General features: G+C 52.4%; 2 protein-coding genes across 2 annotated transcripts in view; both read left to right on the top strand.

Moving 5' to 3' along the window:
- Positions 1-10,535, top strand: part of VAV2 (vav guanine nucleotide exchange factor 2) — a 131,643-nt gene extending 121,108 nt beyond the window's left edge. The window contains exon 27 of the mRNA XM_069943524.1: positions 10,311-10,535. Coding sequence (XP_069799625.1) covers positions 10,311-10,358 — 48 coding nt within the window. The 3' untranslated portion in view covers positions 10,359-10,535. The remainder of the gene's footprint in view (positions 1-10,310) is intronic.
- Positions 10,536-13,942: 3,407 nt separating this feature from the next.
- On the top strand, positions 13,943-19,844 carry B3GALT9 (beta-1,3-galactosyltransferase 9). Its single transcript, XM_069986758.1, has 2 exons — positions 13,943-14,433; positions 18,442-19,844. The coding sequence occupies exons 1-2, from the start codon at positions 14,362-14,364 to the stop codon at positions 19,537-19,539; spliced, it is 1,170 nt and encodes a 389-aa protein (XP_069842859.1). The 5' UTR covers positions 13,943-14,361; the 3' UTR covers positions 19,540-19,844.
- The last annotated feature ends 639 nt before the right edge of the window (positions 19,845-20,483 follow it).

Raw genomic sequence — 20,483 nt, 5'->3', positions numbered from 1 at the left:
CTCCCCAGGGGAAAGATTTGTATGTACTGACCTGTCATCAGACCCTGACAAACACATGGCTCTTCTAGCTGAGATCCATTCCCTTCTAAATAAAAAAGTGCTTATCCCGGTTCCCGGGGAACAGAGGGGAGTGGGATTCTACTCCACTTTGTTCCTTGTGAAAAAGCCCAATGGTTCATACAGAACAATAATTAATCTCAGGCCACTAAACAGGGCCCTTACTTACGAGAGGTTCAGAATGGAGTCAATATCTTCTGCTATTCTGAATCTCTCGGAAAACTGCTTTATGGCCACCATCGATCTCAGGGATGCTTATTATCATATTCCTATGCACCCTGACCATTACAGGTTTCTGAGAGTGGCGGTGAACATGGGCTCAGAGTTTTCTCATTTCCAGTTTACAGCCATGCCATTTGGTATCTCTCAAGCTCCCAGAGCATTCACCAAGGTAATGGCAGAAGTCATGGCACATGTGAGAGAAAGGAATATCATCATTGTCCCCTACCTTGATGACTTTCTGATTATTAACAATTCACAGACGGCCCTAGAGACAGATATTAGATTCATAGAGTCAGTGTTTTTCTCTCTGGGATGGGAGGTCAATGAGGAAAAATCCAACAAAACGCCTAGCCAGCGGTGTAAATTCCTGGGGATCTACCTAGACTCCAGGGTTCAAAGATCCTTTCTCCCAGAGAATAAGATCTTACAGGTCCAGACAAGAATCAGGCAGCTCTCGGCTGATCCCCTTACTACTATGAGGTCAGCCATGTCATTGTTAGGACTCTTGACTTCTTGTATCCAGGCAGTACCGTGGGCACAGTATCACACCAGAAGGCTCCAGTGTCAAATTCTGTCTGAATGGGATGGCGTAACTGATTCCCTAGATTCCCCTTTTTCTCTATCTCCACAGACGTTAAGATCCCTGTCCTGGTGGGAGCAACGGGAACATCTAGACAAGGGTCTTCCATGGAACATCACGGAAGTAAAAACCATTACAACAGACGCCAGTCCTTCTGGATGGGGGGCTCATACGGGACCTCTTCTTCTACAAGGGAAATGGAGCCCGGAAGAAGCCAGAGAATCCCAAAACGTACGGGAGTTAAAGGCAGTTTTTCTCTCTTTAATACAGGCGCTACCAGAGCTTCAGGGGAGAAACGTAAGGGTACTGTCGGACAACGCGGCGGCAGTAGCCTACCTAAATCACCAAGGTGGAACCAGATCAACCGACCTGATGAGGATCACACACCATATCTTCAGGTTGGCAGAACCTCATTTTCTTTCTCTGACAGCACTACACCTAAAAGGATCAGACAATACAATAGCGGACTTCCTCAGCAGGAACAAGCTAAAACAAGGAGAATGGGAGCTATCCCAGGAGGTTTTCCATCAAATCTGCAGTCTCTGGGGGACCCCGAAAGCAGACCTGTTCGCCACCAGGACGAACAGAAAAGTAAGAGAATTTTATTCCCTGTCTCAGAAGGACAACCCCGCTGCCATAGACGCACTAGCACAGAATTGGGACAGCGGCCTCCTTTACGCCTTCCCACCGATCAGGCTTCTATCTCGGGTGATACGCAAGATCAGGCAGGACAAAGCAGACGTCATTCTGGTTGCTCCCTTCTGGCCCAGAAGGGTGTGGTTCGCCTGGTTGAGGAGACTGTCGATAGCAGACCCCTGGGTGCTTCCGGAGAGACGGGATCTCCTACACCAGGGACCAGTACTTCACCCGACAGCACAGAGCCTTCACTTAACAGCCTGGCGTGTGAAAGGCAGCTTCTGATTGACAGAGGACTATCCCCTCAGGTGATATCCACACTTTTAGCCAGCCGAAAGAGGGTTACATCAGCCATTTACCTGAGAACTTGGAAGGCCTTTTGTAGGTACGTGAACCAGCCAATCAATGTAATTGCTCCTCCTAATATTCCACTAATTCTGGACTTTCTGCAGGAGGGTCTTAACAAGAACTTGAGACCGAGCACTATAAAAGTTCAAATTTCAGCCCTTAGTGCACTTTTTGATTTCAGATTGGCTGAACATCCATGGGTAAAAAGGTTCACAAAGGCTGCAACTAGACTGGCTCCCAGTATAAAATCAAGACTCCCTCCTTGGGACTTAAATATAGTGTTATCAGGACTGACCATTTCTCCATTCGAGCCAATGTTAGAATTACCTATCAGGCTGCTATCCTGGAAACTTGCCTTCTTGCTCGCTATCACATCAGCCCGAAGGGTTAGCGAGATCAGAGCCTTCTCCATCAACCCTCCATACATGACAATTAGGGATGATAGAATTATCTTATCTCCTGACCCTGCCTTTCTCCCAAAGGTGGTATCCAATTTCCACAGGTCCCAGGAGGTAGTTCTTCCCTCATTTTGCACTAATCCATCCAACGATAGAGAGGCAGCCTTTCATACATTGGACGTTAGGCGTATTCTGTTACACTATCTGGAGGTCACTAGGGATTGGAGACAGACTGATAATCTCTTAGTATCCTTCCAGGGAAAGAACAAGGGTAAAGCAGCTACCTCACAAACCATCGCTAGATGGGTAAAACAGGCCATAGGGGAATGCTATAGATCCAGTGGAAAGGATATCCCCGTAGGGTTTGGGGCACACTCCACCAGAGCAGTAGCCACTTCCTGGGCAGAGAGGGCATCAGTCACATTAGAGCAGATCTGTAGGACCGCTACTTGGAGCACTCCACACACCTTCTTTAGACATTACAGATTACAACTATCGTCAACAGAGGACTTGACGTTTGGTAGAAGGGTACTGCACGCAGTGGTCCCTCCCTAGGCGGGGGAAATTCCTAATCTAATCTCCAGGGGTGCCGTCATAGGGCGAGAAGAGAAAACAAGAATTACTAACCGGTAATGTCTTTTCTTTGAGCCCATGACGGCACCCCGCCTAAATACCCGCCCTTGAAAGAGATAGGACATACCTTGACATAGTTAATGTATGTTTAGATGTATATACTTTATTTAAAAAAAAAAAAAAAAAAAAAAAGAGCATATATATATATATATATATATATAGATATATAAAGATGTATATAGAGGTAGATATATACATATGGATATATGCAGATATTATATAACACAGTTAGTATGCTATGTTGTGTTTGTTAAAAAGATTCGCTCCTAGGATCCTTGCAAAGAACTGGTGTGGTGAGAGGAGGCGATTCTTTTAAGGTCCAGTGTTCTGTTTCCTGTCCAATGGGAATAGGAGGTGGTCCTCTCCAGGGGTGCCGTCATGGGCTCAAAGAAAAGACATTACCGGTTAGTAATTCTTGTTTTTTAAGAACATTTATTTTAAATAATGGAAACTTTATAAAGTAATATGGTTCGTACAGACCTGACAGTCGGGGGGGATCTCTACTTTTGTGTTTTTAAAAAAAATATATATAACAAAAAATTGTGATCTGAAGCGCTGTAGCTGATACGGAGATAGTGTATTACGGGGCACAATGTATCTACACTATACAGGAGAGGAAAGTATGATATAGGGATAAACACAAGACATTGGTGTATGGCTGTGTTTATATTGTTGATAACGATGTGCTGGTACTACACGGAGCAATACACAAGTGTAATGGTAGGGTAATTGTAATAACGATGTCCTACCTGTATTCCGCCCTATGTATTTTCTTATGATCGTATTGCTGAAGAATCCATCCTGTGCAGTGTGGAGAGGAATGTCCTTGCTGTCGGGGTTGGGAGCGAGCCCCGGCCGGCGGCTCTGCTACTCCCTGACACCCGGCGCGGTAGAGTGAATTCAAAGGAGTCCACGTTTGAGTGACGTCACTGTAGTGGATACGGAGGCCGATGTGTGGCAAAAGAACATCTAACGCGTTTCAGCGAACTGGCGGTCGCCCTCGTCAGAGATGATGCAGGCTCCTATGTTTCCTCCTTATGTACACTACTCCACCTATCATTCCTCTTCCTATTGCAATCATGTTAGGGTGAGTAGTACTCATCATTTGTGTTACACTGCATTTTCTTTATGTATTGCCTTTGTCTCTTAATATCTGGGTGAAAACATAATTGCTAGTATATACATTGGACTTGTAGTGCACTCATATGTCTACTCTTTTTATATAATAGGAACTTGATGTGTAAATTAATTGTTAGCGAATCCATTTAAATTAAAAACGCAAACAGTTCCAGATTCGCATTTAGACCATGAGGGATAAGCAACACAGCAGAAAATATACTAACTAAGGAAGAACAGATAAAAATCCCTATTATTACTACATATAGTAAAGATAGCTATAAACTTCGACAGATAGTATCTAAACATTGGGATATTTTAAAAAATGATAAAGTAATAGGAGACAAACTGTCTGAGAAACCGAATTTTATCTTTAAGAAAGCTCAAAATCTGGGAAATCTAGTGGCTCCCACTATAAAATGTCAAAATAAAGGACGAGAGAAATTTAGAGAGACAAAGGGATTTCTAGTAGAGAGAAATGGATTTTTTCCTTGTAAAGGATGTAAACCCTGTATATCATCAGGCAAACAAATTATGGTCCCTTCTATCCAGGAAGACAATAAAATAGTTCAAATTAAGAAACATATCACATGCAAAAGTAAGGGGGTTATATATTACATCAGGTGCCCATGTGGTAAACTCTATATAGGGAGAACTAAGAGACAACTAAGTACACGCATGGCAGAGCATATATATAACATTGAAAGAAAATATATGGGTCATCCTCTGTCTAAACACTTCACAGAGCAACACTCAGGATCATTTAAAAATGCACAATTTGCAGGTATAGAGATAGTGGTCCCGTATTGGAGAGGCGGAAATTTTATTGAGCGGATGTCAAGGGTAGAAACAGAATGGATTTTTAGGCTTAATAGTCTTATCCCTCATGGTCTAAATGCGAATCTGGAACTGTTTGCGTTTTTAAATTAAATGGATTCGCTAACAATTAATTTACACATCAAGTTCCTATTATATAAAAAGAGTAGACATATGAGTGCACTACAAGTCCAATGTATATACTAGCAATTATGTTTTCACCCAGATATTAAGAGACAAAGGCAATACATAAAGAAAATGCAGTGTAACACAAATGATGAGTACTACTCACCCTAACATGATTGCAATAGGAAGAGGAATGATAGGTGGAGTAGTGTACATAAGGAGGAAACATAGGAGCCTGCATCATCTCTGACGAGGGCGACCGCCAGTTCGCTGAAACGCGTTAGATGTTCTTTTGCCACACATCGGCCTCCGTATCCACTACAGTGACGTCACTCAAACGTGGACTCCTTTGAATTCACTCTACCGCGCCGGGTGTCAGGGAGTAGCAGAGCCGCCGGCCGGGGCTCGCTCCCAACCCCGACAGCAAGGACATTCCTCTCCACACTGCACAGGATGGATTCTTCAGCAATACGATCATAAGAAAATACATAGGGCGGAATACAGGTAGGACATCGTTATTACAATTACCCTACCATTACACTTGTGTATTGCTCCGTGTAGTACCAGCACATCGTTATCAACAATATAAACACAGCCATACACCAATGTCTTGTGTTTATCCCTATATCATACTTTCCTCTCCTGTATAGTGTAGATACATTGTGCCCCGTAATACACTATCTCCGTATCAGCTACAGCGCTTCAGATCACAATTTTTTGTTATATTATTATCACACATCAGTATAGAGGATTCGGAACCCTCTAGATCTACATAGCAGCAAGGTAGCTAGGTACCTGCAGCGCCGCGCCGTGTAGTGTGTAACCTTTTAGGAAGCACACACTTACTGCATTATCTCAAAAAATATATATAATTTATTAAGTATCAAATTGGTATCGAGCATTGAAAAAAAAAAAAGTTGGTATTGGTATCGAACTCAAAATTCTGGTATCGTGACATCACTAATACACTGTAACAATCCCTCAGCTGTGTGGAGTCAGGAATGGTCTGTGTCTGCACTGATACACTGTAACAATCCCTCAGCTGTGTGGGGTCAGGATTGGCCTGTGTCTGCACTGATGCATAGTAACAATCCCTCAGCTGTGTGGGGTCAGGAATGGCCTGTGTCTGCACTGATACATAGTAACAATCCCTCAGCTGTGTGGGGTCAGGATTGGCCTGTGTCTGCACTGATACACTGTAACAATCCCTCAGCTGTGTGGGGTCAGGATTGGCCTGTGTCTGCACTGATACACTGTAACAATCCCTCAGCTGTGTGGGGTCAGGAATGGTCTGTGTCTGCACTGATACACTGTAACAATCCCTCAGCTGTGTGGGGTCAGGATTGGCCTGTGTCTGCACTGATACACTGTAACAATCCCTCAGCTGTGTGGGGTCAGGAATGGTCTGTGTCTGCACTGATACATTGTAACAATCCCTCAGCTGTGTGGGGTCAGGAATGACCTGTGTCTGCACTGATACACTGTAACAATCCCTCAGCTGTGTGGGGTCAGGAATGGTACATGTCTGCACTGATACACTGTAACAATCCCTCAGCTGTGTGGGGTCAGGAATGGTACATGTCTACACTGATACATAGTAACAATCCCTCAGCTGTGTGGGGTCAGGATTGGCCTGTGTCTGCACTGATACACTGTAACAATCCCTCAGCTGTGTGGGGTCAGGATTAGCCTGTGTCTGCATTGATACACTGTAACAATCCCTCAGCTGTGTGGGGTCAGGATTAGCCTGTGTCTGCATTGATACACTGTAACAATCCCTAAGCTGTGTGGGGTCAGGAATGGCCTGTGTCTGCACTGATGCATAGTAACAATCCCTCAGCTGTGTGGGGTCAGGAATGGCCTGTGTCTGCACTGATACATAGTAACAATCCCTCAGCTGTGTGGGGTCAGGAATGGCCTGTGTCTGCACTGATACATAGTAACAATCCCTAAGCTGTGTGGGGTCAGGATTGGCCTGTGTCTGCACTGATACACTGTAACAATCCCTCAGCTGTGTGGGGTCAGGAATGGCCTGTGTCTGTACTGATACACTGTAACAATCCCTCAGCTGTGTGGGGTCAGGATTGGCCTGTGTCTGCACTGATACACTGTAACAATCCCTCAGCTGTGTGGGGTCAGGAATGGTACATGTCTACACTGATACATAGTAACAATCCCTCAGCTGTGTGGGGTCAGGATTGGCCTGTGTCTGCACTGATACACTGTAACAATCCCTCAGCTGTGTGGGGTCAGGAATGGTCTGTGTCTGTACTGATACACTGTAACAATCCCTCAGCTGTGTGGGGTCAGGAATGGTCTGTGTCTGCACTGATGCATAGTAACAATCCCTCAGCTGTGTGGGGTCAGGATTGGCCTGTGTCTGCACTGATACATAGTAACAATCCCTCAGCTGTGTGGGGTCAGGATTGGCCTGTGTCCGCACTGATACATAGTAACAATCCCTCAGCTGTGTGGGGTCAGGATTGGCCTGTGTCTGCACTGATACACTGTAACAATCCCTCAGCTGTGTGGGGTCAGGATTGGCCTGTGTCTGCACTGATACACTGTAACAATCCCTCAGCTGTGTGGGGTCAGGAATGGCCTGTGTCTGCACTGATACACTGTAACAATCCCTCAGCTGTGTGGGGTCAGGATTGGCCTGTGTCTGCACTGATACACTGTAACAATCCCTCAGCTGTGTGGGGTCAGGAATGGCCTGTGTCTGCACTGATACATAGTAACAATCCCTCAGCTGTGTGGGGTCAGGAATGGCCTGTGTCTGCACTGATACATAGTAACAATCCCCCAGCTGTGTGGGGTCAGGATTGGCCTGTGTCTGCACTGATACATAGTAACAATCCCTAAGCTGTGTGGGGTCAGGAATGGTCTGTGTCTGCACTGATACACTGTAACAATCCCTCAGCTGTGTGGGGTCAGGAATGGCCTGTGTCTGCACTGATACACTGTAACAATCCCTCAGCTGTGTGGGGTCAGGAATGGCCTGTGTCTGCACTGATACACTGTAACAATCCCTCAGCTGTGTGGGGTCAGGAATGGTCTGTGTCTGCACTGATACACTGTAACAATCCCTCAGCTGTGTGGGGTCAGGAATGGTCTGTGTCTGCACTGATACATAGTAACAATCCCTCAGCTGTGTGGGGTCAGGATTGGCCTGTGTCTGCACTGATACACTGTAACAATCCCTCAGCTGTGTGGGGTCAGGATTGGCCTGTGTCTGCACTGATACACTGTAACAATCCCTCAGCTGTGTGGGGTCAGGATTGGCCTGTGTCTGCACTGATACACTGTAACAATCCCTCAGCTGTGTGGGGTCAGGAATGGCCTGTGTCTGCACTGATACATAGTAACAATCCCTCAGCTGTGTGGGGTCAGGAATGGTCTGTGTCTGCACTGATACACTGTAACAATCCCTCAGCTGTGTGGGGTCAGGAATGGCCTGTGTCTGCACTGATACATAGTAACAATCCCTCAGCTGTGTGGGGTCAGGATTGGCCTGTGTCTGCACTGATACACTGTAACAATCCCTCAGCTGTGTGGGGTCAGGATTGGCCTGTGTCTGCACTGATACACTGTAACAATCCCTCAGCTGTGTGGGGTCAGGAATGGTACATGTCTGCACTGATACACTGTAACAATCCCTCAGCTGTGTGGGGTCAGGATTGGCCTGTGTCTGCACTGATACACTGTAACAATCCCTCAGCTGTGTGGGGTCAGGAATGGCCTGTGTCTGCACTGATACATAGTAACAATCCCTCAGCTGTGTGGGGTCAGGATTGGCCTGTGTCTGCACTGATACACTGTAACAATCCCTCAGCTGTGTGGGGTCAGGATTGGCCTGTGTCTGCACTGATACACTGTAACAATCCCTCAGCTGTGTGGGGTCAGGAATGGTACATGTCTGCACTGATACACTGTAACAATCCCTCAGCTGTGTGGGGTCAGGATTGGCCTGTGTCTGCACTGATACACTGTAACAATCCCTCAGCTGTGTGGGGTCAGGATTGGCCTGTGTCTGCACTGATACACTGTAACAATCCCTCAGCTGTGTGGGGTAAGCAATGGTCTGTGTCTGCACTGATACATAGTAACAATCCCTCAGCTGTGTGGGGTCAGGAATGGCCTGTGTCTGCACTGATACATAGTAACAATCCCCCAGCTGTGTGGGGTCAGGATTGGCCTGTGTCTGCACTGATACATAGTAACAATCCCTCAGCTGTGTGGGGTCAGGATTGGCCTGTGTCTGCACTGATACATTGTAACAATCCCTCAGCTGTGTGGGGTCAGGATTGGCCTGTGTCTGCACTGATACACTATAACAATCCCTCAGCTGTGTGGGGTCAGGATTGGCCTGTGTCTGCACTGATACACTGTAACAATCCCTCAGCTGTGTGGGGTCAGGAATGGCCTGTGTCTGCACTGATACATAGTAACAATCCCTCTGCTGTGTGGGGTCAGGATTGGCCTGTGTCTGCACTGATACACTGTAACAATCCCTCAGCTGTGTGGGGTCAGGATTGGCCTGTGTCTGCACTGATACACTGTAACAATCCCTCAGCTGTGTGGGGTCAGGAATGGTCTGTGTCTGCACTGATACATAGTAACAATCCCTCAGCTGTGTGGGGTCAGGAATGTTCTGTGTCTGCACTGATACACTGTAACAATCCCTCAGCTGTGTGGGGTCAGGAATGGTACATGTCTGCACTGATACACTGTAACAATCCCTCAGCTGTGTGGGGTCAGGAATGGTCTGTGTCTGCACTGATACACTGTAACAATCCCTCAGCTGTGTGGGGTCAGGAATGGCCTGTGTCTGCACTGATACATAGTAACAATCCCTCAGCTGTGTGGGGTCAGGAATGGTCTGTGTCTGCACTGATACACTGTAACAATCCCTCAGCTGTGTGGGGTCAGGAATGGCCTGTGTCTGCACTGATACATAGTAACAATCCCTCAGCTGTGTGGGGTCAGGAATGGTCTGTGTCTGCACTGATACACTGTAACAATCCCTCAGCTGTGTGGGGTCAGGAATGGTCTGTGACTGCACTGATACACTGTAACAATCCCTCAGCTGTGTGGGGTCAGGATTGGCCTGTGTCTGCACTGATACACTGTAACAATCCCTCAGCTGTGTGGGGTCAGGAATGGCCTGTGTCTGCACTGATACATAGTAACAATCCCCCAGCTGTGTGGGGTCAGGATTGGCCTGTGTCTGCACTGATACACTGTAACAATCCCTCAGCTGTGTGGGGTCAGGAATGGCCTGTGTCTGCACTGATACACTGTAACAATCCCTCAGCTGTGTGGGGTCAGGAATGGTCTGTGTCTGCACTGATACACTGTGTCCTGTTTCTCCGCAGATCGGCTGGTTCCCCTCCACCTACGTTGAAGAAGAAGGGGTGCAGTGACCCTGGTGGCTTCCGCTTCCTTCAGACGGATTTGTTTGCACAGTCGGGACGTTGTTCCTGCACCGATTCCTCCGGGCCGTACAGCGGGGGAGGGGTTGGGGTCTTCCTTGTTGGTATTACTTGTATATAAGATTTATAATTCTGATGAGCTGCAATGGAAAGTAAAAGGGACTGTAAGGGGGGAGGGGGAGAGGGGGGAGGGGGGGTGACGGTTTTAAAGGGAATAAAGTCCTTCCATTTCTGACATCCGTCTCCTGACGCTTCTCTCTCTTTGTGGGGTCAAATTTCACAAGTCTTCGGCAAGTCTTCAGGTGCGTGAACTGAGGGGTTGTGGGGATGGCGGGCCTCCTCCTGTCACAGGCCCGCTGGTCTCCTCCTCCTCCTGTCACAGGCCCGCTGCTCTCCTCCTCCTCCTGTCACAGGCCCACTGCTCTCCTCCTCCTGTCACAGGCCCGCTGCTCTCCTCCTCCTCCTGTCACAGGCCCACTGCTCTCCTCCTCCTGTCACAGGCCCGCTGCTCTCCTCCTCCTCCTGTCACAGGCCCACAGCTCTCCTCCTCCTGTCACAGGCCCGCTGCTCTCCTCCTCCTCCTGTCACAGGCCCACTGCTCTCCTCCTCCTGTCACAGGCCCACTGCTCTCCTCCTCCTCCTCCTCCTGTCACAGGCCCACTGCTCTCTTCCTCCTCCTGTCACAGGCCCACTGCTCTCCTCCTCCTCCTCCTGTCACAGGCCCACTGCTCTCTTCCTCCTCCTCCTGTCACAGGCCCACTGCTCTCTTCCTCCTCCTCCTGTCACAGGCCCACTGCTCTCCTCCTCCTCCTGTCACAGGCCCACTGCTCTCTTCCTCCTCCTGTCACAGGCCCACTGCTCTCTTCCTCCTCCTGTCACAGGCCCACTGCTCTCCTCCTCCTCCTCCTGTCACAGGCCCACTGCTCTCCTCCTCCTCCTCCTGTCACAGGCCCGCTGTTCTCCTCCTCCTCCTTCTGTCACAGGCCCACTGCTCTCCTCCTCCTCCTCCTCTTGTCACAGGCCCACTGCTCTCCTCCTCCTCTTGTCACAGGCCCACTGCTCTCCTCCTCCTGTCACAGGCCCGCTGCTCTCCTCCTCCTCCTCCTGTCACAGGCCCGCTGCTCTCCTCCTCCTCCTCCTGTCACAGGCCCACTGCTCTCCTCCTCCTCCTGTCACAGGCCCACTGCTCTCCTCCTCCTCCTGTCACAGGCCCACTGCTCTCCTCCTCCTCCTCCTCCTGTCACAGGCCCACTGCTCTCCTCCTCCTCCTCCTGTCACAGGCCCACTGCTCTCCTCCTCCTGTCACAGGCCCACTGCTCTCCTCCTCCTGTCACAGGCCCGCTGCTCTCCTCCTCCTGTCACAGGCCCGCTGCTCTCCTCCTCCTGTCACAGGCCCGCTGCTCTCCTCCTCCTCCTCCTGTCACAGGCCCGCTGCTCTCCTCCTCCTGTCACAGGCCCGCTGCTCTCCTCCTCCTCCTCTTGTCACAGGCCCACTGCTCTCCTCCTCCTCCTGTCACAGGCCCGCTGCTCTTCTCCTCCTCCTGTCAGAGGCCTGCTGCTCTCCTCCTCCTCCTGTCACAGGCCTGCTGCTCTCCTCCTCCTCCTCCTGTCACAGGCCCGCTGCTCTCCTCCTCCTCCTGTCACAGGCCTGCTGCTCTCCTCCTCCTCCTGTCACAGGCCTGCTGCTCTCCTCCTCCTCCTCCTGTCACAGGCCCACTGCTCTCCTCCTCCTCCTGTCACAGGCCCGCTGCTGTCCTCCTCCTCCTGTCACAGGCCCGCTGCTCTCCTCTCAGGTCTCCTCCCCCGCTCACAGGCCCACTGCTCTTCTCCTCCTTCTGTCATAGGCCCGCTGCTCTCCTCCTCCTCCTTCTGTCACAGGCCCGCTGCTCTCCTCCTCCTCCTTCTGTCACAGGCCCACTGCTCTCCTCCTCCTCCTTCTGTCACAGGCCCGCTGCTCTCCTCCTCCTCCTTCTGTCACAGGCCCACTGCTCTCCTCTCAGGTCTCCTCCTCCGCTCACAGGCCCGCTGCTCTCCTCTCCTCTCAGGTCTCCTCCTCCGCTCACAGGCCCGCTGCTCTCCTCTCAGGTCTCTTCCTCCGCTCGCAGGCCCGCTGCTCTCCTCTCCTCTCAGGTCTCCTCCTCCAGTCACAGGCCCGCTGCTCTCCTCTCAGGTCTCCTCCTCCAGTCACAGGCCCGCTGCTCTCCTCTCAGGTCTCCTCCTCCGCTCGCAGGCCCGCTGCTCTCCTCTCCTCTCAGGTCTCCTCCTCCAGTTACAGGCCCGCTGCTCTCCTCTCAGGTCTCCTCCGCTCGCAGGCCCGCTGCTCTCCTGTTAGCGCTCAGGTCTCCTCCTCCAGTCACAGGCCCACTGCTCTCCTCCTAGGTCTCCTCCTCCGCTCGCAGGCCCGCTGCTCTCCTCTCAGGTCTCCTCCCCCGCTCGCAGGCCCGCTGCTCTCCTCTCAGGTCTCCTCCTCCAGTTACAGGCCCGCTGCTCTCCTCTCAGGTCTCCTCCCCCGCTCGCAGGCCCGCTGCTCTCCTCTCAGGTCTCCTCCTCCAGTTACAGGCCCGCTGCTCTCCTCTCAGGTCTCCTCCTCCGCTCACAGGCCCGCTGCTCTCCTCTCAGGTCTCCTCCTCCAGTTACAGGCCCGCTGCTCTCCTCTCAGGTCTCCTCCTCTGCTCGCAGGCCCGCTGCTCTCCTCTCAGGTCTCCTCCTCCGCTCACAGGCCCGCTGCTCTCCTCTCAGGTCTCCTCCTCCGCTCGCAGGCCCGCTGCTTTCCTGTTAGCGCTCAGGTCTCCTCCTCTGCTCGCAGGCCCGCTGCTCTCCTCTCAGGTCTCCTCCTAGGTCTCCTCCTCTGCTCGCAGGCCTGCTGCTCTCCTCTCAGGTCTCCTCCTCCGCTCGCAGGCCCGCTGCTCTCCTCTCAGGTCTCCTCCTCCGCTCACAGGCCCGCTGCTCTCCTCTCAGGTCTCCTCCTCCGCTCGCAGGCCCGCTGCTTTCCTGTTAGCGCTCAGGTCTCCTCCTCTGCTCGCAGGCCCGCTGCTCTCCTCTCAGGTCTCCTCCTAGGTCTCCTCCTCTGCTCACAGGCCCGCTGCTCTCCTCTCAGGTCTCCTCCTCTGCTCGCAGGCCCGCTGCTTTCCTGTTAGCGCTCAGGTCTCCTCCTCCGCTCGCAGGCCCGCTGCTTTCCTGTTAGCGCTCAGGTCTTCTCCTCCGCTTGCAGGCCCGCTGCTTTCCTGTTAGCGCTCAGGTCTCCTCCTCCGCTCGCAGGCCCGCTGCTTTCCTGTTAGCGCTCAGGTCTCCTCCTCTGCTCGCAGGCCCGCTGCTTTCCTGTTAGCGCTCAGGTCTCCTCCTCCGCTTGCAGGCCCGCTGCTTTCCTGTTAGCGCTCAGGTCTCCTCATCCACTTGCAGGCCCGCTGCTTTCCTGTTAGCGCTCAGGTCTCCTCCTCTGCTCGCAGGCCCGCTGCTCTCCTCTCAGGTCTCCTCCCCCGCTCGCAGGCCCGCTGCTTTCCTGTTAGCGCTCAGGTCTCCTCCTCTGCCCGCTGCTGCATCTCAGGATGTGACCAGAGCACAGGACGTTATGGGGGTGTACACCTCAGTGTAACTACACAAGATGCTTCACCCGACATCCTCCCCATCAGAAAAGATGGCCACCGACTACAAACCCTAATAGAACTAAGGGGGGGGTTAAGTGATGGTGGCCCCCAGGACGGACACACAGCCAATACTTTACTGCACATTGATGCTTTCAAGTCCCTCCCTCTTTGGCTTAGCCACGCCCTATTGTTAAGGCGCAAAGGTGACTAAAAAAATACTGTTACTATAGAGCGGGATTTACTCTGCACAGTAGGAACATGTCAGGGACTGAAAGCACCGGTGCTGGTGATCAGTCCTCGCCGCTGCGGTGGGGGTCATCTGCTGCATATCCATGTGATCCCAGTGTCTGGTTACTGTGCTGGCAGACGGATCAGGTTCTCCTGCGGTAACTTCACCCTGTGAGCTGCAGATGCTCAACTCCATCCTCGGAAGGTTATACCGCACAACGCGGCGGCGAGAAGCCATCCCCGGCGCCATGCAGGTGAGCGGCCGTGATCAGGACTCTGAGTGTATTCTAGATAGTATGTGCTTGCTGTCAGTGAATGAGACTGCCCAGCAGCTCTGCTCAGCTGAGGGTTTGATACTATTGTATCTGCACAATGCTCTGCGAGCCAAACACACAGAACCCCAGGCCGATATATTGTAGCAAAACTAACGGTCTAGGATACAATGTATCAGTCAGGGATCCGTGGGTTTCTAACAGAGTATTGTTACCAAACTCTCCGCAGGGTCAGTACATGCTTCCCTTCCTCCACAGACTGCCCCCTCCTCCACAGACTGCCCCTCCTCACAGTCTCTACATGCCCCCCCCCCTCCTGCACATACTGCTCCTCCTCACAGTCTCTACATGCCCCCCCCCTCCTGCACATACTGCTCCTCCTCACAGTCTCTACATGCCCCCCCTCCTGCACAGACTGCCCCTCCTCACAGTCTCTACATGCCCCCCCTCCAGCACAGGCTGCCCCTCAGTCACTACATGCCCCCCCTCCTGCACATACTGCTCCTCCTCACAGTCTATACATGCCCCCCCCCCCTCCTCCACAGACTGCTCCTCCTCACAGTCTCTACATGCCCCCCCTCCTCCACAGACTGCTCCTCCTCACAGTCTCTACATGCCCCCCCTCCAGCACAGGCTGCCCCTCAGTCACTACATGCCCCCCTCCTGCACATACTGCTCCTCCTCACAGTCTCTACATGCCCCCCCCTCCTGCACATACTGCTCCTCCTCACAGTCTCTACATGCCCCCCCCTCCTGCACATACTGCTCCTCCTCACAGTCTCTACATGCCCCCCCTCCTGCACAGACTGCCCCTCCTCACAGTCTCTACATGCCCCCCCTCCAGCACAGGCTGCCCCTCAGTCACTACATGCCCCCCTCCTGCACATACTGCTCCTCTCCTCACAGTCTCTACACCAGTGCTTCCCAACCTTTTCCCCCTCGGGGCGCCCCTACTAAATGATGTTCTACAAAATAAGAAAACCGTCATACAGGGACTCACCGGTGACGTCTTCTTTGATCTGAGGAGTCACTTTCCCTTTTCCTCTCCATCCGCCATGATGATTTCTTCCAGCTACTTTTCATCCCCCATGAACTAATAATGCCCCCTGCTGTGCCCCCATATACTAATAATGCCCCCAGAGGTGCCTCCATATACTAATTATGCCCCCAGAGGTGCCCACTATGAACTAATAATGCCCCCAGAGGTGCCTCCATATACTAATAATGCCCCCAGAGGTGCCCCCATGAACTAATAATGCCCCCAGAGGTGCCCCCATATACTAATAATGCCCCCAGAGGTGCCCACTATGAACTAATAATGCCCCCAGAGGTGCCCCCATATACTAATAATGCCCCCAGAGGTGCCCACTATGAACTAATAATGCCCCCAGAGGTGCCTCCATATACTAATAATGCCCCCAGAGGTGCCCACTATGAACTAATAATGCCCCCAGAGGTGCCCCCATATACTAATAATGCCCCCAGAGGTGCCCCCATATACTAATAATGCCCCCAGAGGTGCCCCCATATACTAATAATGCCCCCAGAGGTGCTCCCATATACTAATGATGCCCCCATATACTAATAATGCCCCCTGCTCTGCCCCTAAAAAAACCAAACATCCTACTCACCTAATCCGCGCTGTGCAGGCAGCAGCTCCTCCTCCTCTTCTGGCTCCATCTTGCGAGCCGCAGGGACGGGACCTCCGGCAGGCGTGATGACGTCACATGATCACGCCTGCCGGAGAGGTCACGTCCCGGCCTCCCATAGGCTGCTGGTATGAAGTGCCGGCAGCCTATGGGAGTTAATGTAGGAGCAGGACGCTGACACTTCCTGCTCCTACATTATTCTCACTTTAATGTTCCGCCCGCTCACAGTGCTCAACGTGCGGGCGGAACATCAAAGCGATCTGTGCATCCTGAGAAGCTGCGCGGCCGCAGCTTCTCTGGATGCTTAAAGTGACAGCGCCCATTTCCCACCGGGATCCCCCGGCACCCCGGTTGGGAAACGCTGCTCTACACACACACCCTCCTGCACATACTGCTCCTCCTCAGTCACTACATGCTCCCCCTCCTGCACAGACTGACCCTCCTCACAGTCACTACATCCCCCCCTCATAGTCCCCACATACCCCTCTCCTCACAGTCCCCACATACCCCCTTCCAGCCCAGGCTGCCCCCTCCTCAGTCACTACATGCCCCCCTCCTCACAGTCCCCACATACCCCCCTCCTCACAGTCCCCACATACCCCCCTCTTGCACAGACTGCACCTCCTCACAGTCAATACATACCCCCCCTCCACAGACTGCCCCTCCTCACAGTCATTACATACCCCCCTCCACAGACTGCCCCTCCTCACAGTCACTACATATACCCCACTCTTGTACAGACTGCCCCTCCTCACAGTCACTACATGCCCCCCTCTTGCACAGACTGCCCCTCCTCATAGTCACTACATGCCCTCAGTCACTACATGCCCCCCTTCTTGCACAGACTGCCCCTCCTCTCAGTCACTACATGCCCCCCTCTTGCACAGACTGGCCCTTCTCACAGTCACTATATGCCCCCCTCTTGCACAGACTGCGCCTCCTCACAGTCACTACATGCCCCCCTCCCCGCACAGACTGCCCCTCCTCACAGTCACTACATATACCCCCTCCTCCTGCACAGACTGCCCCTCCTCACAGTCACTACATATACTCCCTCCTCCTGCACAGACTGCCCCTCCTTACAGTCACTATATGCCCCCTCTTGCACAGACTGGCCCTCCTCACAGTCGCTACATGCCCCCCCTCTTGCACAGACTGCCCCTCCTCACAGTCGCTACATGCCCCCCTTCTCACAGTCCCCACATACCCTCCTCCTGCACAGACTGCCCCTCCTCACAGTCACTATATGCCCCCCCTCTTGCATAGACTGACCCTCCTCACAGTCACTACATACCCCCTTCTTGCACAGACTGCCCCTCCTCACAGTCACTACATGCCCCCCTCTTGCACAGACTGCCCCTCCTCACAGTCACTACATATACCTCCTCCTCCTGCACAGACTGCCCCTCCTCACAGTTATTACATACCCCCCTCCACAGACTGCCCCTCTTCAGTCACTATATGCCCCCCCTCTTGCACAGACTGCCCCTCCTTCTGCAAAGACTGCCCCTCCTCACTGTCACTACATACCCCCTCTTGCACAGACTGCCCCTCCTCACAGTCTCTACATACCCCCCTCTTGCACAGACTGCCCCTCCTCAGTCTCTACATACCCCCCTCTTGCACAGACTGCCCCTCCTCACAGTCACTACATACCCCCCTCTTGCACAGACTGCCCCTCCTCAGTCACTACATACCCCCCTCTTGCACAGACTGCCCCTCCTCAGTCACTACATACCCCCCTCTTGCACAGACTGCCCCTCCTCAGTCACTACATACCCCCCTCTTGCACAGACTGCCCCTCCTCAGTCACTACATACCCCCCTCTTGCACAGACTGCCCCTCCTCACAGTCACTACATTCCCCCCTCTTGCACAGACTGCCCCTCCTCACAGTCACTACATTCCCCCCTCTTGCACAGACTGCCCCTCCTCACAGTCACTACATACTCCCCTCTTGCACAGACTGCCCCTCCTCACAGTCACTACATACCCCCCTCTTGCACAGACTGCCCCTCCTCACAGTCACTACATACCCCCCTCTTGCACAGACTGCCCCTCCTCACAGTCACTACATTCCCCCCCTCTTGCACAGACTGCCCCTCCTCAGTCACTACATACCCCCCTCTTGCACAGACTGCCCCTCCTCACAGTCTCTACATTCCCCCCTCTTGCACAGACTGCCCCTCCTCACAGTCTCTACATTCCCCCCTCTTGCACAGACTGCCCCTCCTCACAGTCACTACATACCCCCCTCTTGCACAGACTGCCCCTCCTCACAGTCACTACATACCCCCCTCTTGCACAGACTGCCCCTCCTGACCTCTTGTTCTCTCTTGCAGGTGTCGCTCTGCCGGCTACGGACCCACCAGCTCTGCTTCATCCTCTTCAACATCTTCCTCTTCCACGCTCTGCTGTTTGGTGCGGATTTCCTGGAGGAATATTTCCTGCGCTCCTCGTCCTCCGCTTACAGTGAAGGAAAGTTTCTGGAGATTGGTGAGCGAGCGAGAACATTGAACCTGAGTCTGCAGCGGGAGAACGTCTCCAGGTCCTATACGATCAGCGGCTCGGAGCGCTGCACAGGCCGCAACATCTTCCTGCTCTTGGTCATCTATAGTTCTCCTGAAAACCGGATCAGACGGGACAGAATCCGCCAGAGCTGGGGGAACGTGACGTCTCTGCAGGGTCAGGAGGTCACCCATGTCTTCATGCTGGGGAGGCCGCAGGTGGAGGCTGTACAGTCCAGCCTCCTGAGTGAATCTGAGCTCCAGCAGGACTTGGTGCAGGGACGTTTCCTCGATGTGTCTTCTAGTGAAGTGCTGAAGGCTTTGATGATGATGGAGTGGATCGTGACCTTCTGTCCGCGGGCCAGATTTATCCTGAAGGCGGAGGAGGGGGTATTTGTCAATGTTGAGAGTCTGAGCCGATTCCTGCTGAACCTGGAGAGCCGCAGTTCTGATATCTATACTGGAAGGGTCATACACCACGCCCTGCCTGACCGAGACCCCCGCAGTCCCAGCTTTGTCCCTATAACATCTTATTCCGAGTCCTTCTATCCCGATTACTGCAGCGGCTCCTCCATGGTCTTCTCCCAAGAGGTTGCTAGGAAAATGTACCTGGTCTCGGGCCGGGTGACCATGGCCGTGCCCTCGGAGGTCTTCATTGGTCTCAGTGCTCAGCAGGCCGGGGTCCTCCCCATCCACAGCTCTCGCTTTTCTGGAGCCAAGAATATCCGGTACAATCGCTGCTGTTACCGGGTCATCTTCTCATCAGCCGGGATCGCAGACGAGGAGATGTCCCAAGTGTGGACGGACCTAAACCGAGGAGCCAGCTGCTCCAAACTGGAGACCTACTACGGCCTGGTGTCCTGCAAGGTCCGGTCCTACCTGTACGGAATCAGGGGCCATCGCTCACGGGATGAGGGGGCTTGGTCTTTCTAACAGAACCAAATCCACCCTACAAGATGGAATGACGACTATAGATCTGTCAATGGAAGACAATAACTGGATGTATACATCACGTCTCATCCTCCAGAGCTGCACTCACTACTCTGCTGTTACATCATGTCTTATCCTCCAGAGCTGCACTCACTACTCTGCTGTTACATCATGTCTCATCCTCCAGGGCTGCACTCGTTATTCTGCTGTTACATCCTGTCTCATCCTCCAGAGCTGCACTCACTATTCTGCTGTTACATCCTGTCTCATCCTCCAGAGCTGCACTCACTATTCTGCTGTTACATCCTGTCTCATCCTCCAGAGCTGCACTCACTATTCTGCTGTTACATCCTGTCTCATCCTCCAGAGCTGCACTCACTACTCTGCTGTTACATCCTGTCTCATCCTCCAGGGCTGCACTCGTTATTCTGCTGTTACATCATGTCTCATCCTCCAGAGCTGCACTCACTATTCTGCTGTTACATCATGTCTTATCCTCCAGAGCTGCACTCACTATTCTGCTGTTACATCATGTCTTATCCTCCAGAGCTGCACTCACTATTCTGCTGTTACATCCTGTCTCATCCTCCAGAGCTGCACTCACTATTCTGCTGTTACATCCTGTCTCATCCTCCAGAGCTGCACTCACTATTCTGCTGTTACATCCTGTCTCATCCTCCAGAGCTGCACTCACTATTCTGCTGTTACATCCTGTCTCATCCTCCAGGGCTGCACTCGTTATTCTGCTGTTACATCCTGTCTCATCCTCCAGAGCTGCACTCACTATTCTGCTGTTACATCCTGTCTCATCCTCCAGAGCTGCACTCACTATTCTGCTGTTACATCCTGTCTCATCCTCCAGAGCTGCACTCACTATTCTGCTGTTACATCCTGTCTCATCCTCCAGAGCTGCACTCACTATTCTGCTGTTACATCCTGTCTCATCC

The sequence above is a fragment of the Dendropsophus ebraccatus genome, chromosome 10 (genome assembly GCF_027789765.1).
Source record: "Dendropsophus ebraccatus isolate aDenEbr1 chromosome 10, aDenEbr1.pat, whole genome shotgun sequence".
In the NCBI taxonomy this organism is placed as follows: Eukaryota; Metazoa; Chordata; class Amphibia; order Anura; family Hylidae; genus Dendropsophus; species Dendropsophus ebraccatus.
This window is presented reverse-complemented; position numbering and strand designations above follow the sequence as displayed.

What these genes read in the sequence shown, in the direction of transcription:
- B3GALT9 (XM_069986758.1), top strand. Translation starts at nt 14,362, where the DNA reads ATGCTCAACTCCATCCTCGGAAGGTTATACCGCACAACGCGGCGGCGA. An exon ending in CCATCCCCGGCGCCATGCAG is followed by an intron (nt 14,434 to 18,441) that starts GTGAGCGGCCGT and finishes TCTCTCTTGCAG; the next exon opens with GTGTCGCTCTGCCGGCTACG.